The sequence below is a fragment of the Xiphophorus hellerii genome, chromosome 3 (genome assembly GCF_003331165.1).
Source record: "Xiphophorus hellerii strain 12219 chromosome 3, Xiphophorus_hellerii-4.1, whole genome shotgun sequence".
Taxonomy (NCBI): domain Eukaryota; kingdom Metazoa; phylum Chordata; class Actinopteri; order Cyprinodontiformes; family Poeciliidae; genus Xiphophorus; species Xiphophorus hellerii.
In genome coordinates, this window is record NC_045674.1 from 755,724 (window position 1) to 774,585 (window position 18,862).

At 42.6% G+C, this 18,862-nt stretch overlaps 1 protein-coding gene across 3 annotated transcripts in view; it reads left to right on the forward strand.

The window, feature by feature from the left end:
- Positions 1–1,555: 1,555 nt before the first annotated feature.
- The window catches only part of LOC116716868 (sodium bicarbonate cotransporter 3-like), a 33,650-nt gene continuing 16,343 nt past the window's right edge, over positions 1,556–18,862 (forward strand). The window contains exons 1-5 of one of the 3 annotated variants that reach the window (XM_032557817.1): positions 1,556–1,708; positions 16,238–16,319; positions 17,598–17,738; positions 17,812–17,950; positions 18,701–18,861. In XM_032557817.1, coding sequence (XP_032413708.1) covers positions 1,667–1,708; positions 16,238–16,319; positions 17,598–17,738; positions 17,812–17,950; positions 18,701–18,861 — 565 coding nt within the window. In that variant the 5' untranslated portion in view covers positions 1,556–1,666. Of the gene's footprint in view, positions 1,709–14,766; positions 14,931–16,237; positions 16,320–17,597; positions 17,739–17,811; positions 17,951–18,700; position 18,862 lie in introns of those variants that run through there. The other 2 variants (XM_032557816.1, XR_004338643.1) reach the window with 2 other exon arrangements.

Genomic DNA, 18,862 nt, shown 5'->3' on the forward strand with positions numbered 1-18,862 from the left:
GGATGATGGTTGGAAGATGGTTGGATGATGGTTTGATGATGGTTGGATGATGGATGATGGTTGGATGGTGGGTGGATGATGGTTGGATGATGGTTGGATGATGGATGATGGTTGGATGGTGGGTGGATGATGGTTGGATGATGGACAGATGATGGATGATGGATTAACCTTCAGCCTTACTGGCTTTGATTGGACAGAACAACACAAACTTTTCAAATAAAATCTGAAAAGTGTGGCGTACCTTTGTTTCTCAAACCCTTTTTACTCCAAAACCCCAAAATACATCCAGTGTCAGCCAAGCTAAGAGCAGCTTATCTGGGTCTTTAGAGAACAACCAGCATCATGGAGTGGATCCATGTGTTAAAGTGGCCTAGTCAAAGTCCAGACCTGAGTCTATTTGAGAAAACTGATGTTCACAGATGTTTGAGCAGCAAAGCTGGTAGAGACTCCAGATTTCATTTTCACAAATCTCAGGAAAACTCAGAAACATTTGTATGGCAGTTCGGTTTGCAATATAAATATTTCATCCTGAACTAAACAGATTACAAATTAAGTTTAATTTGGAGCTAAATATTTTATTTGTAAAGTAAATATTTAGTTTGGAGCAAACGTAATTAGTTTCTTAAGAGACAGGTCTGTGCTAAAAGGGCCGTTTGTAAAGTGACAGTCAACGTTGTGGTTTATTTACGCTAAGAAAAAAAATAGGTGATCCAACTTAGAATGTAAATTGTTAGAAATAATCAAATTAAGTTTATCCAAGTAAATATAGTAAGTTTATATTAAGTTAAACAAACTGAAATAAAGTTTGAGAAACTTTATGTAACAAATAAATTCAGTTTTTTAAAGTTGGAGCTTCAGTCTCTTTTTTTCAGTGTACCCTGAAAGAAATGGGTGTTGATTTTTCTAGGTCATATTTTCACCATGTTATTCATTCTTTCAGAAAAATCAGTTTCAGACTAAATAAGTTGGAGCTAAATTAGAAAACTAAATATTTAGTTTGTAACCTAAATGTTATTATTTTTTAAAATTTGGGTGTAAATATGTAGCTTACAAACTACATATTTAGTTTGGCACTGTGACATTTATGAATGTATGAACATCCTGGTGAAAAATAAACTCCCAGTTTTTCTACTAAAACGGGCTAAATAACCCAAATTACTGCTGTTCATTTCTGACTGTGTAACTTTATCCATATGGTCTGTCTGTAGATCCAGGAAGTTAACCAACATTTCATAAAGATCGCACGTTTTTTATAGAAGTAACCACAGCCATTAATTAAAAATGTTTCTGTGAATGTGTTTCAGTAACTTTATGACAGGAGTTATTGGTTTGTCTTTCGCAGCCTGGAAAACCTCATGTCTAACCGGCAACTGGAACCATCAGTCTGGAACAACTGATGAGAAGCTCCCGTGCTTTGTTACCGGTAAAGCCACGCCCATTTTACATATCAACTCCGTCATTGGTGGAACTGAAAAACTGTCTGAAACGTCATTGGCTGAGTGAGCTGCCGCTCGGGAAAGGGCGGGGCTTACTACCAGAGTTAATATATTCCGGGCAGCCGCGTAATCGTGGCGGAGAGAAACGGCTGAGGAGGCGGCGGGGGCTGGGAGCTGAACTTGGAGGATCCCGGAGAAGCTGAGTAGAGATTTTCCCGGTTTTCCTGGTGATGGAGGACAACATGGAGCAGATGAGACCGCTCCTCACATCTGTAAGTCCCCCCCTCTTTCTCTCTCCTCTCTGGGGAACCTGTTAGCTGGAGGCTAGCGCCCCCTCAGCCCTCTGGGGTCCGGAGAGCCGAACAGAACCGGCAGGTCCGGACCCGGTACAGAGTTTGAGTTCGGGAAAGTCCAGAAAGTTCAGAGGACTTGGTGGTGTGTGTTGGTTAAAGACGGAGATGTTCTGACCGAGGGGAAGCAAAGGCTGCCAGCGGAGCGCTTTGTTTTTAAAGGAGCACGTTGATGGCAGGAAGTGGAGAGCTCCGCGAACTCCGGTCAAAAAAAGCCCGATTTTAGATTCAAATGCTCTCTGCTTCCTCTGGGAGCGGGAGAAAATGATATCAAAAACAAGCCAGACTCTCATTACACAAAACTTATAATCGGCATATAATGTCTCCACTTTGATTAGCTGTTTGTCTTCAAACAGCTCCTGTTTCCAACCTGGTTTCCAGCTTGGTATAAACCTGTTACCAGCCTGATTTTCAGCCTGGTTTAAAGCCTGGTTTCCAACCTGGTTTCTAGCTTTGTTTCCAGCCTGATTTTCAACCTGGTTTCCAGCCTGATTTCTAGCCTGGTTACCAACCTGGTTTCCAGCCTGTTTTAAACCTGTTACCAGCCTGGTTACCAACCTGGTTTCCAGCCTGGTTTCTAGCCTGGTTTCCAGCCTGTTTTAAATCTGTAACCAGCCTGGTTACCAACCTGGTTTCCAGCCTGGTTTCTAGCCTGGTTTCCAGCCTGTTTTAAACCTGTAACCAGCCTGATTTCCAGCCTGGTTTTCAGCCTGATTTCCAGTCTGGTTACCAGCCTGATTTCCAGCCTGTTTTAAACCTGTAACCAGCCTGGTTACCAACCTGGTTTCCAGCCTGGTTTCTAGCCTGTTTTAAACCTGTAACCAGCCTGATTTACAGCCTGGTTACCAACCTGGTTTCCAGCCTGTTTTAAACCTGTTACCAGCCTGATTTTGAGCCTGATTTTCAGCCTGTTTCCAACCTGGTTTCCAGCTTGGTATAAACCTGTTTCCAGCCTGATTTTCAACCTGGTTTCCAGCCTGATTTCTAGCCTGGTTACCAACCTGGTTTCCAGCCTGTTTTAAACCTGTAACCAGCCTGATTTCCAGCCTGGTTACCAGCCTGGTTTCCAGCCTGGTTTCCAGCCTGGTTTCTGCCTGGTTTGACCTACAGGTCGCTGCTGGTGACTCTGAGTTGTTGAGGCTCTTCTGGAGGAAACGTTTTGTGACCTCGTGGTTCTGATCCACATGGAGCCTGGAGGTCATCTTGCTGGGGGTCAGCTGGATGAAACTTCAGCAGAGGTGATGGGAAAGACCTGGCAGGTCTGTTGCCATAGTGACCAGGTGATATAACTCTCAGAGTTCCACCTGTCCGTGTTTTGTGGGATGATTGGATGATGTTTGAAGGTTTTGTTGAGGTCTGTGCGGGAAGCGTTTCCGCGGTCGGACCAGCTGAGCGACTCTGGTTGCCATCTGAGTATGAAGCAGGTCAGCCATGTTTAATCCAGAGGAGGAACTTGTGTCGTAATAATTAAAATAGTTTTGTGTTCTGTTGGTGCCAGTCTGATGCTCAGGCTGCATGGATGCGACCCGACTAGACGGATTTCTTCTTGGCTGGTTAACGTTGGTCAGGCGTTCAGTTACTGACTGGTTTTTCAGTTCAGAACGCCAGTCTGAAATGGGGAAATATTTTCACAGGAAACCCAAGATGAAGCCTTTTAAATATCGAAATTGTCTTGTTTTTTGTTTTGTCAGAATTTTAATATTTAATTTAAATTATTTGAATTTTATTATTTAAGTTTTATCAAAATTAATTACTTTTCTTTTTGGGTTAATTTTTAGGACTACAGTAATTTTAATTTACTTTGTTTATATTTATAAATTAATATTATTAATTCTAATATAATTACATTATAATTATAATAAATTATATTATTTTAATATAATAAATTATTTTGTATTTTATAATTGATTATATTAATTTCCTGAACATAAGTTCAGAAAATGTACAGTTTCTGAACTTTATCAGTTTTACTGAAGCTGTTCAATGTTCATGTATTTGTTTTAGTTTTTGATTTTCTGTGAATTTCTAAATTTTTTGTTGACCTCTGGTCAATATTTAATTTTTATTTGTATTTTTAACTCGTATGTTTCTAATTATTTTAGTCGTTGTCAGTTTGGATGTTTAATTTGCTCTGATAGCCTGAAACAGTCTGACTCTGGTGTGAACCGAGGCGGACATGTTGAGTCAATTTGGTGTTTTTGGTAAATTAACTCATGCAGCTGATTGATTATTGGGAATATATGTGATTATATCTGCTGGAGGTAGCTTTGAGTTTGGAAACTTTTCCCAGTTTTCTGTAAAATTGAAGCATTTTTTAGCTGAACAGATGAAACGTTTCCTGATCTGGTTGGAGATTGTTGCAGTGATGAAGCAGCTCAGACTGTGGCTTTAGTTACAGGAACCACTGGGAACAACAATCCTACTGGGGCTTTTTAATTGGGCCCAAACGGAGCCACACACACACACTCCCACACACACACTCTGTGTTAACCCTGAGGTTCTGATCAGGCTTTAGCAGAGCCAGCTAACCCATGGCTGCTGCCCGGACCATCATGCCTCCACCACCGTGCTTTCCTGAGAGTCGGACTGTCTGTCCAGACAACAACGTTTAGAAGCAAACCTGATGCTGAAGCAGCAAGAAACTGGGATCAATTCAGATAAAACGGTGGAAAAAGCTGAAATGATTAATCGGATTAATTGATTATTGAAATAATTGTTAACTAACTTATAAATTAATTGTCAGCTGCAGTGTTCAGACTGTGAAAATGCCATTAGCTGAAAGAACAACACACTTAAATCAGTTATGAAGCCAAAACTGTAAAAAAAAAAAGGTTTTTCAGCTTCAGCTTTGCTACCAATAATCAAACGTTTAGTAAACGGATCCAGTTGTTACATTTTAGGCAGTAAAATGTTGTCTTATTTTAAAAAATGAATCAAGTTATTAATCTGCATCTGTTACTGTATTTATAATGTGTAAAAAAGCTTTTATCTGCAGAATGTTCCAATTCTTTTATCCAATAAATTGTTGAATCGTTGATTGATTAGTAAAATCAATTGATTAGATTGTTCTACGCTGCAGACGCAGCAGGTGAAGATCTCTAAACTGCAGGGTGCCAATAATGTAACAGAAACAGAATGTCAGTTTTATTTTTGTACACGTCATTGTTTACATTCTGACATTTTGCGCCGTTGCAACTGCCAACAACGCCACGGCATGTTTCAAGATTCAACACCAAAAACACTCAGACATTTCCCACACAGAGACCACAACATTCAGTCCGTTACAGTTTCAGGTCTATTTTTCCATTACTAGTAAGTGATCGCTGTGGTAGATTAGCGACTGCTGCTATTAGCTAAGCTAACACAGCGGCGGTTGATTAGCTAATATAGACTGATGATCTGCCAGAGTCGGTAATTAGGTTGCCTTTTTTGTTTTCTAACTGAAGGGTAACAGACAGAATCCCACAGCACGTCTACATGCTACGTTTGTCATAGTCAAGCTAGCATAACTGAACTACCGCCCTCTCCCTTGCTAGTTTATTCAAAATTAAAACTTTTTCTTGTCCTTGTTATCTACTTGTCATAGTGTAGCAAAGCACTGCATCCCTTTTTCTTTCATATCAGGCGTACATTTAAGATTTAGCGTGTTTTGTTGACAACCTGATAGCTAAAACTAATGCACCTGTTTTGACTTCAGAGGGAGCTGAAGGGCTTGATGTCACGCTGCAACGTATCTGTTTCTTTAAGAGGTTGAAACGGCACCAAAGTGAAAAATATAAAGTATGAAAAATTAAAGTATGACATCACAGCAGAAAAGTTCCAGTTTCAGATGTGAGGAAGAAAAAGTTTTTTTTTCTCGGAGGGAGTTTCAGGTTCACCAGCAGCAAAGTGAAGGCAGGTCTCAGCTTGTACATTCACACAATAGAAAAATATCAACATCAGAGACGTACTGCTGAACGAAATGATGAAGCATTTTAGGACACAAACAGAAACCAAGTGGATAAACTACCACACAACAAACACCATAGAATAAAAAGACAAAGGAGGAAAGGCAGTGTAAATATGAGCTCAAGCTTTTAATTCACGGCGCTCCTGAAGTTCTCAGCCTGGTGAACCGTGAACACGGTGAGGCTCAGATCCACGTTTTCTTCCCGGGAATTCAGTAAAAACCAAAAACAGTCCAAATGTTTTCCTTCAACCAAGATGGCCGCTTCAACCTGGCTTTGATCTTTACGGTTTCCTCCGTGTTGTGCCGCTCCACTACGTCTCCAGTCAGTACCGTCTCCATGGCGACGTCAGGACGTCCTGCTTAGCTACAAAATGGATGGCGACAGGCGGCCGATTTCTTTTTACATTTTATTGATTTTGGGACGTTTTAAATCAATTCTGAATCGTAGTGAATGAGAATTCATGTCAATCACAATTTTTATTTTGGGCACCGCGTAGAGCAGGGCAATAACGACATAATATAAAAATATGATGTATATCACAAGAGGCGATCAATAAAAAAATACATTCAATAAAATGTTCAATAATTTCACTGAACTCTGGTCCAGAACCGCACAGCATTCTGGGAGACGTAGGCAGAGTAAAATGCTTTAATCGCTCAACCAGCTAGCTGCGTAGCTTCTACTAACTCAGTCACCCTTTGGTTGCCTAGCAACAGCCTGTTGACCAGCAGCCTTTCCTTATAACTGCTTTAAAATGAAAAACATGAAGATAAAACAGGAAATGTTTTCCTTTCAGTTTGACAGGATTTCAAATATAAAAAAAAAAAATCAATCAATAATTACGTATCGCTGATATGAAACTGTTATGTCGTGATGCATTGTTCAACAATGTTGTCCATCAGTGATCGTGAGACGGTTTGTTCTGGCCTTCCAGCGCCCCCTGCAGGCCTGGAGGTCTTCTGAGGTTTTTCTGTTGGTGTTTGACGCGTCAGACGGACAGAGTGGGAATCCCTTTCCTTCACGCACAGCTTTGAGTTGCTCTGTAATGATGTTACATCAGTGGTAAAACATGCTGAGAGGCGATGAGTCGGATCCGACCCCTCAGGTCAACAACACCCTGAACGCTGCCGCCGGGTCGGGTCGGCCGTCCCGTTTGTCTCCGAGGGGAATGACAGGAAGCATCAACATGCTAACCTGAAGCCAAACAATCCGACTCCTCAGCCGGTCCGTTTGGGTCGTCTGGTTCTGGTTCAATCTGAACCATACGTTTGGTTTTTATCCTAACAATAGGATATGGTGATAAAATTCATTATCGGCCCACTCTGCTGCAGGTATGTTTGTGGTGAGGGAATATTATAATGACATAATGGAAAACTGAATAAAAATGGATTTTATGTAACACTGTACAGTTTCTTCTTTTCTGCTGATTTCATATTTATGTTCTACATTTTCTCTCTTCCCTTCCTGCTTTTCTTCTGATCACAGCATATTTAATAAGTCAGTTTTATCGGCCGACTGCTCGCTCTCTCCTTCCACTTTTCCATCTAGTGAATCTTTTGACTTTCCTTCACAGCTGAAGGAAAACAGGAAATGCGTAGCTTCGGCTAACTCAGTCTCCCTTTGGCTGATGCTGGTTCTCCAGCTGATGCCTCCTGCAAATCAAACACAGTTGGTGTCAAACGTTTGAGCCGCCATCAATTACATCAGTCATTTTTTCCATACACAAGTCAAAATTAAAGTAACAAATACTTCCAACGACTGAGGAAAAAACAAGATGAAACTAGTGCAGAAACAGATAAACAATATTTAAATTTCTATCAGAGGCAAAAACACAAAGTGGACCGAATAAAAGTTTAGCTTATGATGGCTTCACTGTGTTATTCATAAGCATCATCAAAAACAAATCAGGTTATTTTCTGTATATTGGTGGAATTTCTGCTGAGTCGGTGAACAAACCTGTAAAATAAAATAATCAAACCTTATTGAATTTGTTTAGCTCATGATTTTTTTATTGTAAGAGTGAAAAGCATTTTTAACTTTTTATTTCACTCCTGAATTGTTTTTAATATTCGTCCCGACTTCTGGTTTCATCGTCAATATCTTCAAAGCAAAAGCAGCACAAATGAAAGTTTTTGCAGCACAAACGCAGCCGAGGTGACTGACATTAAATTAGTTTGATTCTGAAAGCATGACGGGAGGGATGGGGTTGACCTCCGACCTCTGGAAACGTTAATATCTTTAAAATGATAGCGGCACTAACGTGGCACAAATATTTGACACCAATGTAGTTAAATATGGGTATGTGGGGTTGACCTTTTGACCTTTAAACTTTCATTAATTTCTTCAAAACAAACGCAGCACAAACTAATGGTGCATTCAGACCAACCAGGATTAGATTCCTGAATCAGACTAATCCGTTTTCTAGAAAGTCCGAGTTTTTGGGGAGTTCTGAAAGCAAATTTGAATTCCAAAACGGATTTAAAAACCGAACTCTGATCCGCCTATAAACCTCGGTGTGGGTCCGGTTGAAGTGGACTCTAAAACGGTAGAAAACCTGTCTGAATGCAACCTGACTAGAAACCGTTTCAAAAGCAGGAAGTTGGCTACAGTGCAGGGCATTCTGGTCATTTATTGCTCTCTGCGCGGCTGGTTAACGCAGATGTTGTCGGTTGTCATATCAACGGGTTTGCATGCCGACACTAAACAAGGAAAAGCAGAATATAAATGGTTTAAGTTGTTTTACAACTTTTTATCAGCTTATTGTCCCGTTGCCATGGCGCTCTGCAGCTGCTGTTATTTTTAAACCTGTAATAAATGACAAAAACTGAACTAATTGCCTCGTTTGTTTAAACATAATCATCGAATAGGATGGAGGAATTTGCTTAGTCTTCTCTTGCATCTTGACAGAAACCAAACTGTTTATAGATTTATATCCAGGCAGAAAACTTACAAACATCAGCAATTTTCTCTGCTTTAATTTAAGCCATGTTTATAGAAATCGGGTAAGAAATAAAGGCGCTGCGATCATTTTGTGATTCCTGCTCATCCTGCGTTGGAACAGCCTGGTTTAGTGGACAGGAGCGTCGCTAGCATTAGGGGCTAACAGGCCGCTAGCGTTAGCGGCTAACAGGCGATGTCCAGACTAGTAATGTAGATCAATGAAGAAATCCTACAACCGCTAAAATCTGACACTGCTCCTTTTTGTTTGCTTTTTGTGAAGAAGGTAGTTGCGCTCGTCTTCTTCAGAGGTTTTGTGTCGATTCCTTCAGTAGTTCTTGGTGCAGCGCCCCCACAGGCGACGGGGGGAACAGGTTTTCAGTTTTAGTCGTTTGACTCAGTGCAGTGTGAATGAGAACTAGAGTTCTGAAAATGTAACAAATGTTGCAATTTTAGACCCCAATCGAACCGAGTCTACCGGACTATCCGGTCTGAATGCACCCTAAATGTCTGACATTCTTAGATGTGAAGACGGCAGCAGGCCGACTTCACTCACACAAATTTCTCCACTGAGAAAATGAAGAAAGTCTGAATGTTTTGCCTGAAGCGACGTTCAGCCTCGTTTTCTACCATCCGTTTCTCCACAGCTGCAGATGATCCGGTCTCAGGATTATAATAGTAATTTGACTTTAATCTTGACTCATTATTTACACATATTTTAAAACTTCAACACAACTAGTCAGTTTTTCAAAACATCCGTCTGGAACCGTGTTTCTGCTAACCTCAACCAGCTGCTCCCATCGACCAACCGGGGCTTAATTTCTGCTTCTACGCAATCTGATTGGACGCTGGAAAACACTGTTGTTGTGCTAATAGGAGTTAGCCTGTCAGCAGAGCTATGCTAGCAGTGCTAACATGTAAAATCTAGCTCTAATGTCAGCGTTCGCAGTTCAGACCTGTAAAGAGGCTCAGTGAATGATCTGATAAATCGTCCCAGAAGTTATTGCAATAATATTGTTGTTTTGATTCTCAAACTTTAAATTCAAATGAATGTTTAACTGTGGAACTGGAAGCCGTTTTAAACATCCAAAATAAATAAAACAAAAAATAAAATGAATTATGAAGATTCTGCAAACAAAACTGTCCTTCAACAAAAGAGAAGTTTAGTTGAAACTGAAGATCTAAATGGAAATGTGAAAGGATTGATTGATTGATTGATTGATTGATTGATTGATTGATTGATCGATCGATCGATCGATCGATCGGTCTGACCTCATCAGGTCTGCCTGAACTCTGGAAAGCTGAATGACCAGAATAATATTTTACTCCAACCTGATGAACTGATTAAAAACTAAAATATATTTGTTTAATTTGTCTATTTATTCAGTAATTTGAATTGAAAATGTTGCTTTTTTGTCAATACACATTTTAAATCAATTGTGCTTAAATCCTGACTCTAATATGAACTTCATGAAACATTTTAATCAAGTCTCTCTAAATAATTAAAAGCTTCGGTGCTTTTAGCATCATTAGTCACCAGTTTAGTTTCCAGTTTATTCCAGTTACTGGTTGAAACCAGCAGAAGGTTAAAAATCCAGCTCTGCTCTGATTGGTCGTAATGTGACCAGAATCAGCTCTTCTTCCTCATGACTGTTGGACTGACTCCATGAACAAAGCCTGAACTGTTCACTGGCCCGATGACTCATGGTGATGTCACAGCCCAGCCGGGCTCTGATTGGACGAGGTTTAGAGGAAACGATAACCAAAACAGGCTGATTTCTGTCAGACTCTGAGAACGGGTCTGTATGAGGAACCCGTTTCCCCCGGCAACGGGCCCTTTAACGAGGTAACTCCTCTGCAACTTCTCCCTTCTGACCTGCCAAAATAAAAGCCCTCCTGGAGCAAACAGACAGATTTCTAAACCTCACTGAGTCAGAACTGATCAGCTGCATGAAAGAAGAAACCTTCACGCTGGATGAAACGTCTGCTTCTAAAAACAAAATTAACAAATTACTGAGAACCTGAAAATGGCTCCAACATGAATCTCAATGTTCTGATTCTGGGGATCATTCAGAGAAAACCTGAAAGAAACTTCATGACCTGAAGCATTCCTCCAAACATCCAGGACCAAACCTGATCACCAGGCCATGGAAACTCCAGAAAGCTTCAGCTGCCGGAGCTTTGCTCCGTTTGACGGACCATCTGCAGACAGACGCTGGAAAACATATTATTGGCTTTGAGTTTATTAAAAACCAGATGCTTTCACATTGGGATGCAGGATGCAGCGGTACCGGTCCGATCTCTGTCGGCGTTTAACACAGCGGTACCGGTCCGATCTCTGTCGGCGTTTAACACAGCGGTACCGGTCCGATCTCTGTCGGCGTTTAACACAGCGGTACCGGTCCGATTTCTGTCGGCGTTTAACACAGCGGTACCGGTCCGATCTCTGTCGGCGTTTAACACAGCGGTACCGGTCCGATCTCTGTCGGCGTTTAACACAGCGGTACCGGTCCGATGGCGGTCATGCCTGCACGTTTGCAGTTAATGGTCACCTCACTGTTGGCAACTCAGCAACTTTCTTGCTTTATTCAGCAACATTTCAGACAAAAAATTGGTTTTGGCCAAAATTTAAATTTGCTGATTGGGCTTTTTAAAAATCGGAAATCTGCGATCGGACAGAAAACTGCAGTCAGTGCAGCTCTGGTTATTTCCTGTATCTTGCAGTCGATCATGCAGCTGTTTGTGGGTAAGGATCTGGTTTTCTCTCTGCGGTGCATCTGAACATGTCTGCCTGATGCTGCATGTTTCAGTTTTTCTGCCGCATGTTTTAGTTTTTCTGCTGCCTGGTGTGAACTTTCCCACACTTCCTGCTGGGCTTGCTGCACTCTGCTGCAGGCCAGACGTTATCCTCCCGCCGAGTTTTCCTAATATGGAAGCAGCAGATCAGGCTGGAGATGCGTCTCTGTGGAATCCAGCTGCTGTGATTCATATCCAGCCGAGTCGTTTGTTTGTTTTTATCACATTAATTTCTTTCTGAGTGTGTTAATATTCCAGATGACATGAAATATCTTTTAAATAGATGTTTTACCCTTTTGGACATTTTGAATAAATAAAAAATGTAAGCTGACAGTTCTGTCTGGAAAAATCCTACAATAATCAGGAAAAGGTGAACAACAGAAATCAGATGGAAAATGAAGAGCAGCTGACTTCCTGTCTGTCTGATCCACTGGTCAACATACCAGACCCACAGGGGGCAGTGTAGCGCTAAGCTAAACCTGTCAGCCAATCACGTTGCTTCAAAACAGTCAGCACTTTCTGTTAGCAATCAAACATGGCGCCATGAGGTTCATTTATAGGTAGGCCTGTCACGATAGCAAATTTTGCTGAACGATTAATTGTCTCAAAAATTATTGCAATAAACGATAATATTGTTTGAAGACCTTTTTACACTGATTTAATGGAAATGACGTAATAATGCAGGTGATTTCCTGCCAAAGATAGATACACTTTATTTTCAAAAGAATATTTAACACTGGAGCTGATAAACAAAAACAAAAATAAAATGGATTCTCAGTCTCCATTAACAAAAAACTCACTTGGAAAAAAAAACTAAACATCATAAAGCCAAAGTGGAAATAAATACTGCATTCAACCAAAAGATTATGAAGTCTGTATATTATGTTGCCCTTCAGTAATAATTAGATTTAATAGAGAAGATGGGCACATCGACTACCTGATGCAATATTTCACACTACATGATTTTTTGCTCCTATTTTTCCCCTTACAACAATCTTAGATCGTTGGTCTTTCTAAGATTGTGTGGTGTGTTACGGTAGGTCGTCGTTGCCGCTCCGATCTAAATCAGGATTTTTCCCCGACTGGGATCTTAACTCCACCTGTTGAATGTGACAGGCAGCCAATCAGAAAGCGCGGATTCTCCTCCGTGTTTTCTGAGGGGAAATTACGGAGGGGAATCCCAAACAGCTGACACGGCGCAACCCGAAGTCCAGCGGACATTGGAGATGATATGTAGAAACAACATTAATGTTTATTCAACATGCAAAGAATATAGAAATGACAAGAGGAGGAGTTGGAGCGAAATTGCTACTGCAGTTGATAAACCCGGTAACTTTTCAGCTGTTCTTCGTTAACGTGACATAAATATGTTATAATGATTTTCATTCAGTCAGGACTTTACGCTGACACTAGCCACATGCATTGCAGGTAGATTGTAGTAAAGCATTGATTAATGCCTGGTTTTAAAATTAGTTCACTGAACTTGTAGCCATTATTTTGTGCCCATTGTTGGACACCAAACGGCCGGACCGAACCCGATCGAACCGTCATACCTAGGATTTCTGTCGGCTCATGTTTGGTCTGTCAGGTTTTGAAAATGGGCCGATAATCGGCCGACAGCTCTAAGATCCTGTAGTCTGCGCTGGGCTTTACACTGAGGAAATGAGGAAGGGAGGGTCAGTGGAGAGCACCGGAGTTGAGCCTTTTTTCATTTGGTGTCATCAACAGAAAGAGAAAAAGGCCGGAAGAGACGATAATGCCGATAATTAAAATGACGTCCATAGTTTTAATTTATCTTAATTGATTTACCGTTTATCGCTACAGGCCTATATAGGTTAAGCTGCTTTAAACTGTATTAGAATATAAAGTTATTGAAAACGATGTTTATTGGGAATCATGTCAAAGCAAATCTGTAAATTTATTGGCGGTTTATTCGTCGCAGACTGAAATGCGAGAAACTCTAAATCTCCGTATTTGAAACACAAATATAAACTTTCTCAAATCTCCAGTTTGTTCTGAACTTAAAGAAAAATAATTTTAGTGAGTTTTAGTGTGGATGAAAAGCCAAAGCATAAAAATAACAATTTTCTCAGATGTGGGCTGACTGGTATCTGACCCCATGTTGGCTTCATCATCAGGGAGTCTGTGTGAGGAGAACCTTCTGGGTCACGAAGTTCCGATCCGGTCCAGGCTCGTTGTTCCTCATCAGAATTCCTGAGCCAGCGGAGGACAAACTGGGAGCCAGGAGGCTCCAGCAGCCAGGGAGACGAAGAACTGGGGCCGTTTATAGAGAGGCTTCCAATCAGGAGCCGGGAGGCGGCGCAGCAGCCAATCAGGAGCCAATAAGATGCAGAGAAAGCCAAGAGCTTCCGTCTCCACTTCAACTAATTGGATTTCTTGGAGGTTTTTTCCCACAGGGAGTCGGGACAGATTAAAAGGCTTCTGCAGGGGTCAGAGGTCGGGAGACAATGGGCCCCGTTGGATTGAATTACAGCAGAGATTTGGGCCGGCTTAAAGGAACAAAGACACCATTTACTGGGGAACGTCCAGCTGGAGGGAAGGCCGGGTTCTTCCCGACTCACCCTCTTCATTGGTTCTGGTTCTGGTTTTGGGTCCAGTCCTGTGAGGTCCTGGTTCTGGTTCTGGTGTTTCTTGTGGACTCAGCAGCTCAGCGGTTGGTCCGACCAGTTGCTGATAAATCCTGTGCGATCAGTGAACGCTGAAGAGCAGCTCTGTTTGAACGAGTTAAAACCCCTGAGAGCTAAGCCCCGCCCCCTGAAAGCTAAGCCCCGCCCTCGGATAAATGTAGAACAAAACATTTCCCAAAAGCAGGTGGAGCCAAGGTAAACCGAGGGGCGTGGCCAAGGCTTAGGACGAGGGGAGGGGCTAACGCAGGATGAGAGACATTTCCCAAACTCTGCAGACGCCGAGTCTCGGAGCGAACGGTTCTGCCTCACCCGGTCCTGCTGCTCAGTTTGGGTTTTAGTTCCTGTTTGGGCTAAATAAACGGCTCCTCTTCCACCCAGTGTGACGTCTCCTCTGGTTATTCTGATTGATCATCTTAAAGCAGGGTCAGTTTAACTGAGTCGGCTCCTCAGAGGTCAGAGGTCAGCCTGGTTTCTCAGCTTCCTGTGTCATTCTTTGCCTCGTTTCCCAGTGAACTGTTTGTGAGTCGAGCTGCAGCAGGTGAACCGGACCGGGTCAGGAGTTCAGCTGGTCCGCTCCGTTTGCCCCCTTCCTGTCCAGGAGGGCGGTGCCCTGAAGCCCCGCCCCCTGCTGTCTGTCTGCAGAGTGTCAGGCTCTGCTGCTGACGAGGAAACTCTCTCTGCTATAAATATCTGAACCGCAGCTGCAGCAGACAGTTCTGCTCTGGGTCCGGTCCTGCGAGGTTCTGATTCCGGTCCGATATGGGAGACTTCTGGGCAGACGCGGCCTCTCAGCGCGTGGCCAGAGGACTCTCGGTACGTATCTGTGCTGCGTCTCCAGTTTCGTGTTGCAGCGTTTGAGGAAGTGAGAGCAGAGAGGAGCGAACATCCTGCTCAGCGTAGAGACGGAACGTCTAGATCTGCCAGAAACGCTGCTGCTGCTGCTGGACCGGCTCAGAAAAACATCCAGGTGTTTGGCACGGCGGGGTCAGAGGTCAGAGGTCAGGCCTGCAGAGAACCACGGTTCCTCCAGGCTGCATCGTATCTTAAATCAAACCGACCATATCGGCTCCAGAACCGGTTCTGGTTCCGATCCGGTTTTCTGTCGGTTCCAGGGAGAAACTGAATATTCAGAGCAGATCGGTAAAATAAAAACATGTGAAAGAGAAACGATCAGAACGAAGGAAACGACCCGAAGATCTGAATCTGAAGTGAAGCGACGTGGCGCCGAGCGACCCGATGTTTTATGGTTTCAATGGATCTTAAATTTCTTTCTGCTGGTTTTCATTTTTATTATGGAGAATAAAATAAAAAATGAAATGAACCCGGTTCATGCAACCAGAACCAGGAAGCTGGAGTCCAACAGACATGGAGATGGAAACAGAACCAGAACCTCCCGGGTCTGTTTGGCTTACCCGGGATCTGACCCGGTACTGTTCGGTTCTGTTGGGTTTGTTTCAGTCAGATTCAGGTTTATGGTGATTATTGAGGAGAAATTTTCCAGAACCTTCAGAGGTCCGTCAGGTTCTGGTTGTCTGGTTCGGATCAGAACCATGTAGGAGCAGCTAATCTGCTGGACGAGGTTCTGGTTCTGATCCAGAACTGGAATCGAGCCTCTTTGAAGCCGTTCTAGTTTTCACTCTCAGGTTGTTTCTAATTTTATTTGATCATGTTTTATTCTCATCAAAGCGCCCTGGTTTTACTGGCTGGTTTATTTACCTTTATTTTTATCTTTTGTTTATTTTTATTCATTTATTCAGTTTAAATTTAAATTTGTCAGTTTAAAAATGACAGCGTTTTGATTGGCTGCTGAGCCCCTTGAGCCCGCCCCTTGGCCCGTCTTCCTGTGGCTCAGCAGCAAACGGAGGGCTGTGATTGGTCCAGCTTTCGGAGCTAAAGAACTGGAGGTTCTGAGACTGCAGCTCTGTTAGGCTGCTGGACAAGCCCACAGCATGATGCTGTCTCCACCGTGTTTACACATGGATGTTGGGATGTGTTCTCGTTAACTCCGCCTTGTTTTCTCCGTTTGGTTTAGTTTGTCTCAGTGAGTTGGAGCGAAGAGGCTGAAGGCGAAATTAGACGTCGTTCATCCTCCATGTTTCAAAGGTTTTGTTTCTCTGCAGGGAAACGATGAGGAGGCCGTTCTGGACCAGGGCAAGACCAGCACCTCCCTGCACACAAACTTTGAGAAAGAGGAACTGGAGAGTGAGTGACACCCGCACACACACACCCACACACCCACACACACACACACACACCAGCAGCCTTTATTTGCAGCCAAAACAGAAAGTAGCGAATCGTTCCGCCCGTATTTCCACTGTTTGGGTTTAAACAAAACGTTTCTTTTTGGGTCGTTACATTAAATACCATGAAAACTTTTAACTCTTTTACTTTTTCTTCTGGAAACTTTGATTTAATTTACTTTAATCAGGAAACTCACTGTTTCCTGGAGCTTAATTTTCTGCTCCACTTTCACTAAAAGTCACAGTTTCATGGTTTATTTTATTATTCAAGTCATAAATCATCAGTTTTCTCCAAGTTTTCTGTATTAACACTTATCTGCTGATTTTATGAGTTTAAGCATCACAGTTGGATTTTACGGCTGATTTTATTCTGTCAGTTATTATTAGATTCTGGGAGTCTACAATGAGTTTAATTAAAATGAATTTCATTTATATTTTTTAAGCTTTCTGTTCTAAAGGTTGGCGACTGGAACCTAAAAATCCTGTTTTGCCATAGAAATGAATCAGCAAAACCTAATAAATATTATTTGCATATCTCTCCTCATACATGTTGCGGAGAGATATGATATTCTTTAATTTGTGTAAATAAAGGCCAGTTTGTCATTTAAATGCAGTTTTTCCATCCATTAAATGCGTCCATGTTTTTAGGTGGAGGCGTCAAAATTCATTATTTCTTTTTTTCTTCTCCCATTTACACAAATTGTTGGACTTACAGTCCACTATTTCTTTCTAACTGTAATAAAAATGCAAAACTTGTACAAACTAGGTGGAAAATTTATGAAGATGCTAAAAAAAGCATCTTAATAACAAGATGCAAAACTATTTATTATTATGTTAAAAAAATGGCTGAAAATGCATCTATATATTTTATTTCCAGTAAATTTAAATATTTATATTGAAACTGAAGTTTGCACCTGAGTCTTTGCCAATAAAGTTATTCTGATTTAAAATTACGATTAGAAACGAAAAGCATCAAACAGAATTAATCATCAGTCATAAAGAAACAGCAGATGGGATTTTACATAAAAAAATTAAAATTCACCCAAATATTCAATCAGTTTCATTGAGAAATAAAATGTTGTAGAAGTTTGGAGGAAACGCGTCGGTCCTGTTGGACCCGATCAGAACTCTGGTTCTGATGGGTTTCATGTTGTTAGTATTTGTGGATATTTGTTGTTCCTGTGAAGGTGTGAATCACTTCCTGTGTGTGTGTGTGGGTGTGTGTGTGTGTTCCTGCCAGGCCACAGAGCCGTGTACGTCGGCGTTCACGTCCCGCTGGGCCGGCAGAGCCGCAGGCGGCACCGGCACCGCGGACACCGCCATCACCGCAGGCGGCGGGACCGGGACGACCACGAGGACGGCCGGGAGTCTCCGGCGTACGGTCAGTACCGATCCGATTCTTGCACCAGGACACATCTGATGATGATGATGAAGAGTCTGACTTCCTGCCGCAGACACGCCGTCCCAGAGGGTCCAGTTCCTCCTCGGCACCGAAGACGACGACGAGGAGCACATCCCCCACGACCTGTTCACCGAGCTGGACGAGCTTGCCTTCAGGGACGGAGAGGTCCAGGTGTGGAAGGAAACGGCCAGGTGAGGTTCTGATCGGATAAATCGGTCCGATCACAGAACTCGGTGATTCTGCTGTAGATTGATGACGATGAGCAGGACAGGAAGGAGGGCAGGGGGTCGGCGGTGAGGTGTGCGGCAGCAGGGATCTGGGATCAACTCCTGAAGCTGACCGGGTCAGACGATGTTCTGGAGAGAAGAAGAAGAATGAAAGAGGACGGGGCTCCTGCTGGGTTCTGGTTCAAACTTAAGGAAACGTTAAACTGCCACAGCTCTAAAATCAGCAGCAAAACCAGATTCTATTAAAAAGAAGCAAAGCTTGTTAAAAAGAGAAACTTGATGCTGACGTCATTAAAACCAGATTCTAAACCTGTTAAAATGAGACGCAAAAGAAACCAGAGTTTCAGGTTAAGACAGACGCTGAATGTGTTCAAATTAGTTCCTCTAAGTTCAATGAGATTTAAGACGAGATGGAAATCTTGTTGAAATTTAAGACGAAAACGTTTAAAACGAGATGTAAAACTTATTTCAACGACAAACTTTTCTTGTTTTGCTTCTCATCATCACGAGCTCCTGAATTTATTTTCCAGCTGTGGCGGTTAAAGTCTTCTGGGTTCTGGTTTTAGTCTCGCTTCAGGTAACCGGGTCACATGGCGATCAGATTCACGAGACGTTGGACCCAAACAGAACCTGCAGAACTGGTCGGGTTCCCCTACCAGTCGGGCTGAGGAGGAGCAGACAGGAAGTTGGTGATGATGTCATGTTTGTGTCCAGGTGGCTGAAGTTCGAGGAAGACGTGGAGGACGGCGGCGAGCGCTGGAGCAAGCCGTACGTCGCCACGCTGTCGCTGCACAGCCTGTTTGAGCTTCGCTCCTGCATAATGAACGGCACCGTGCTGCTGGACATGAGGGCCGGCGCCATCGACGAGATCGCAGG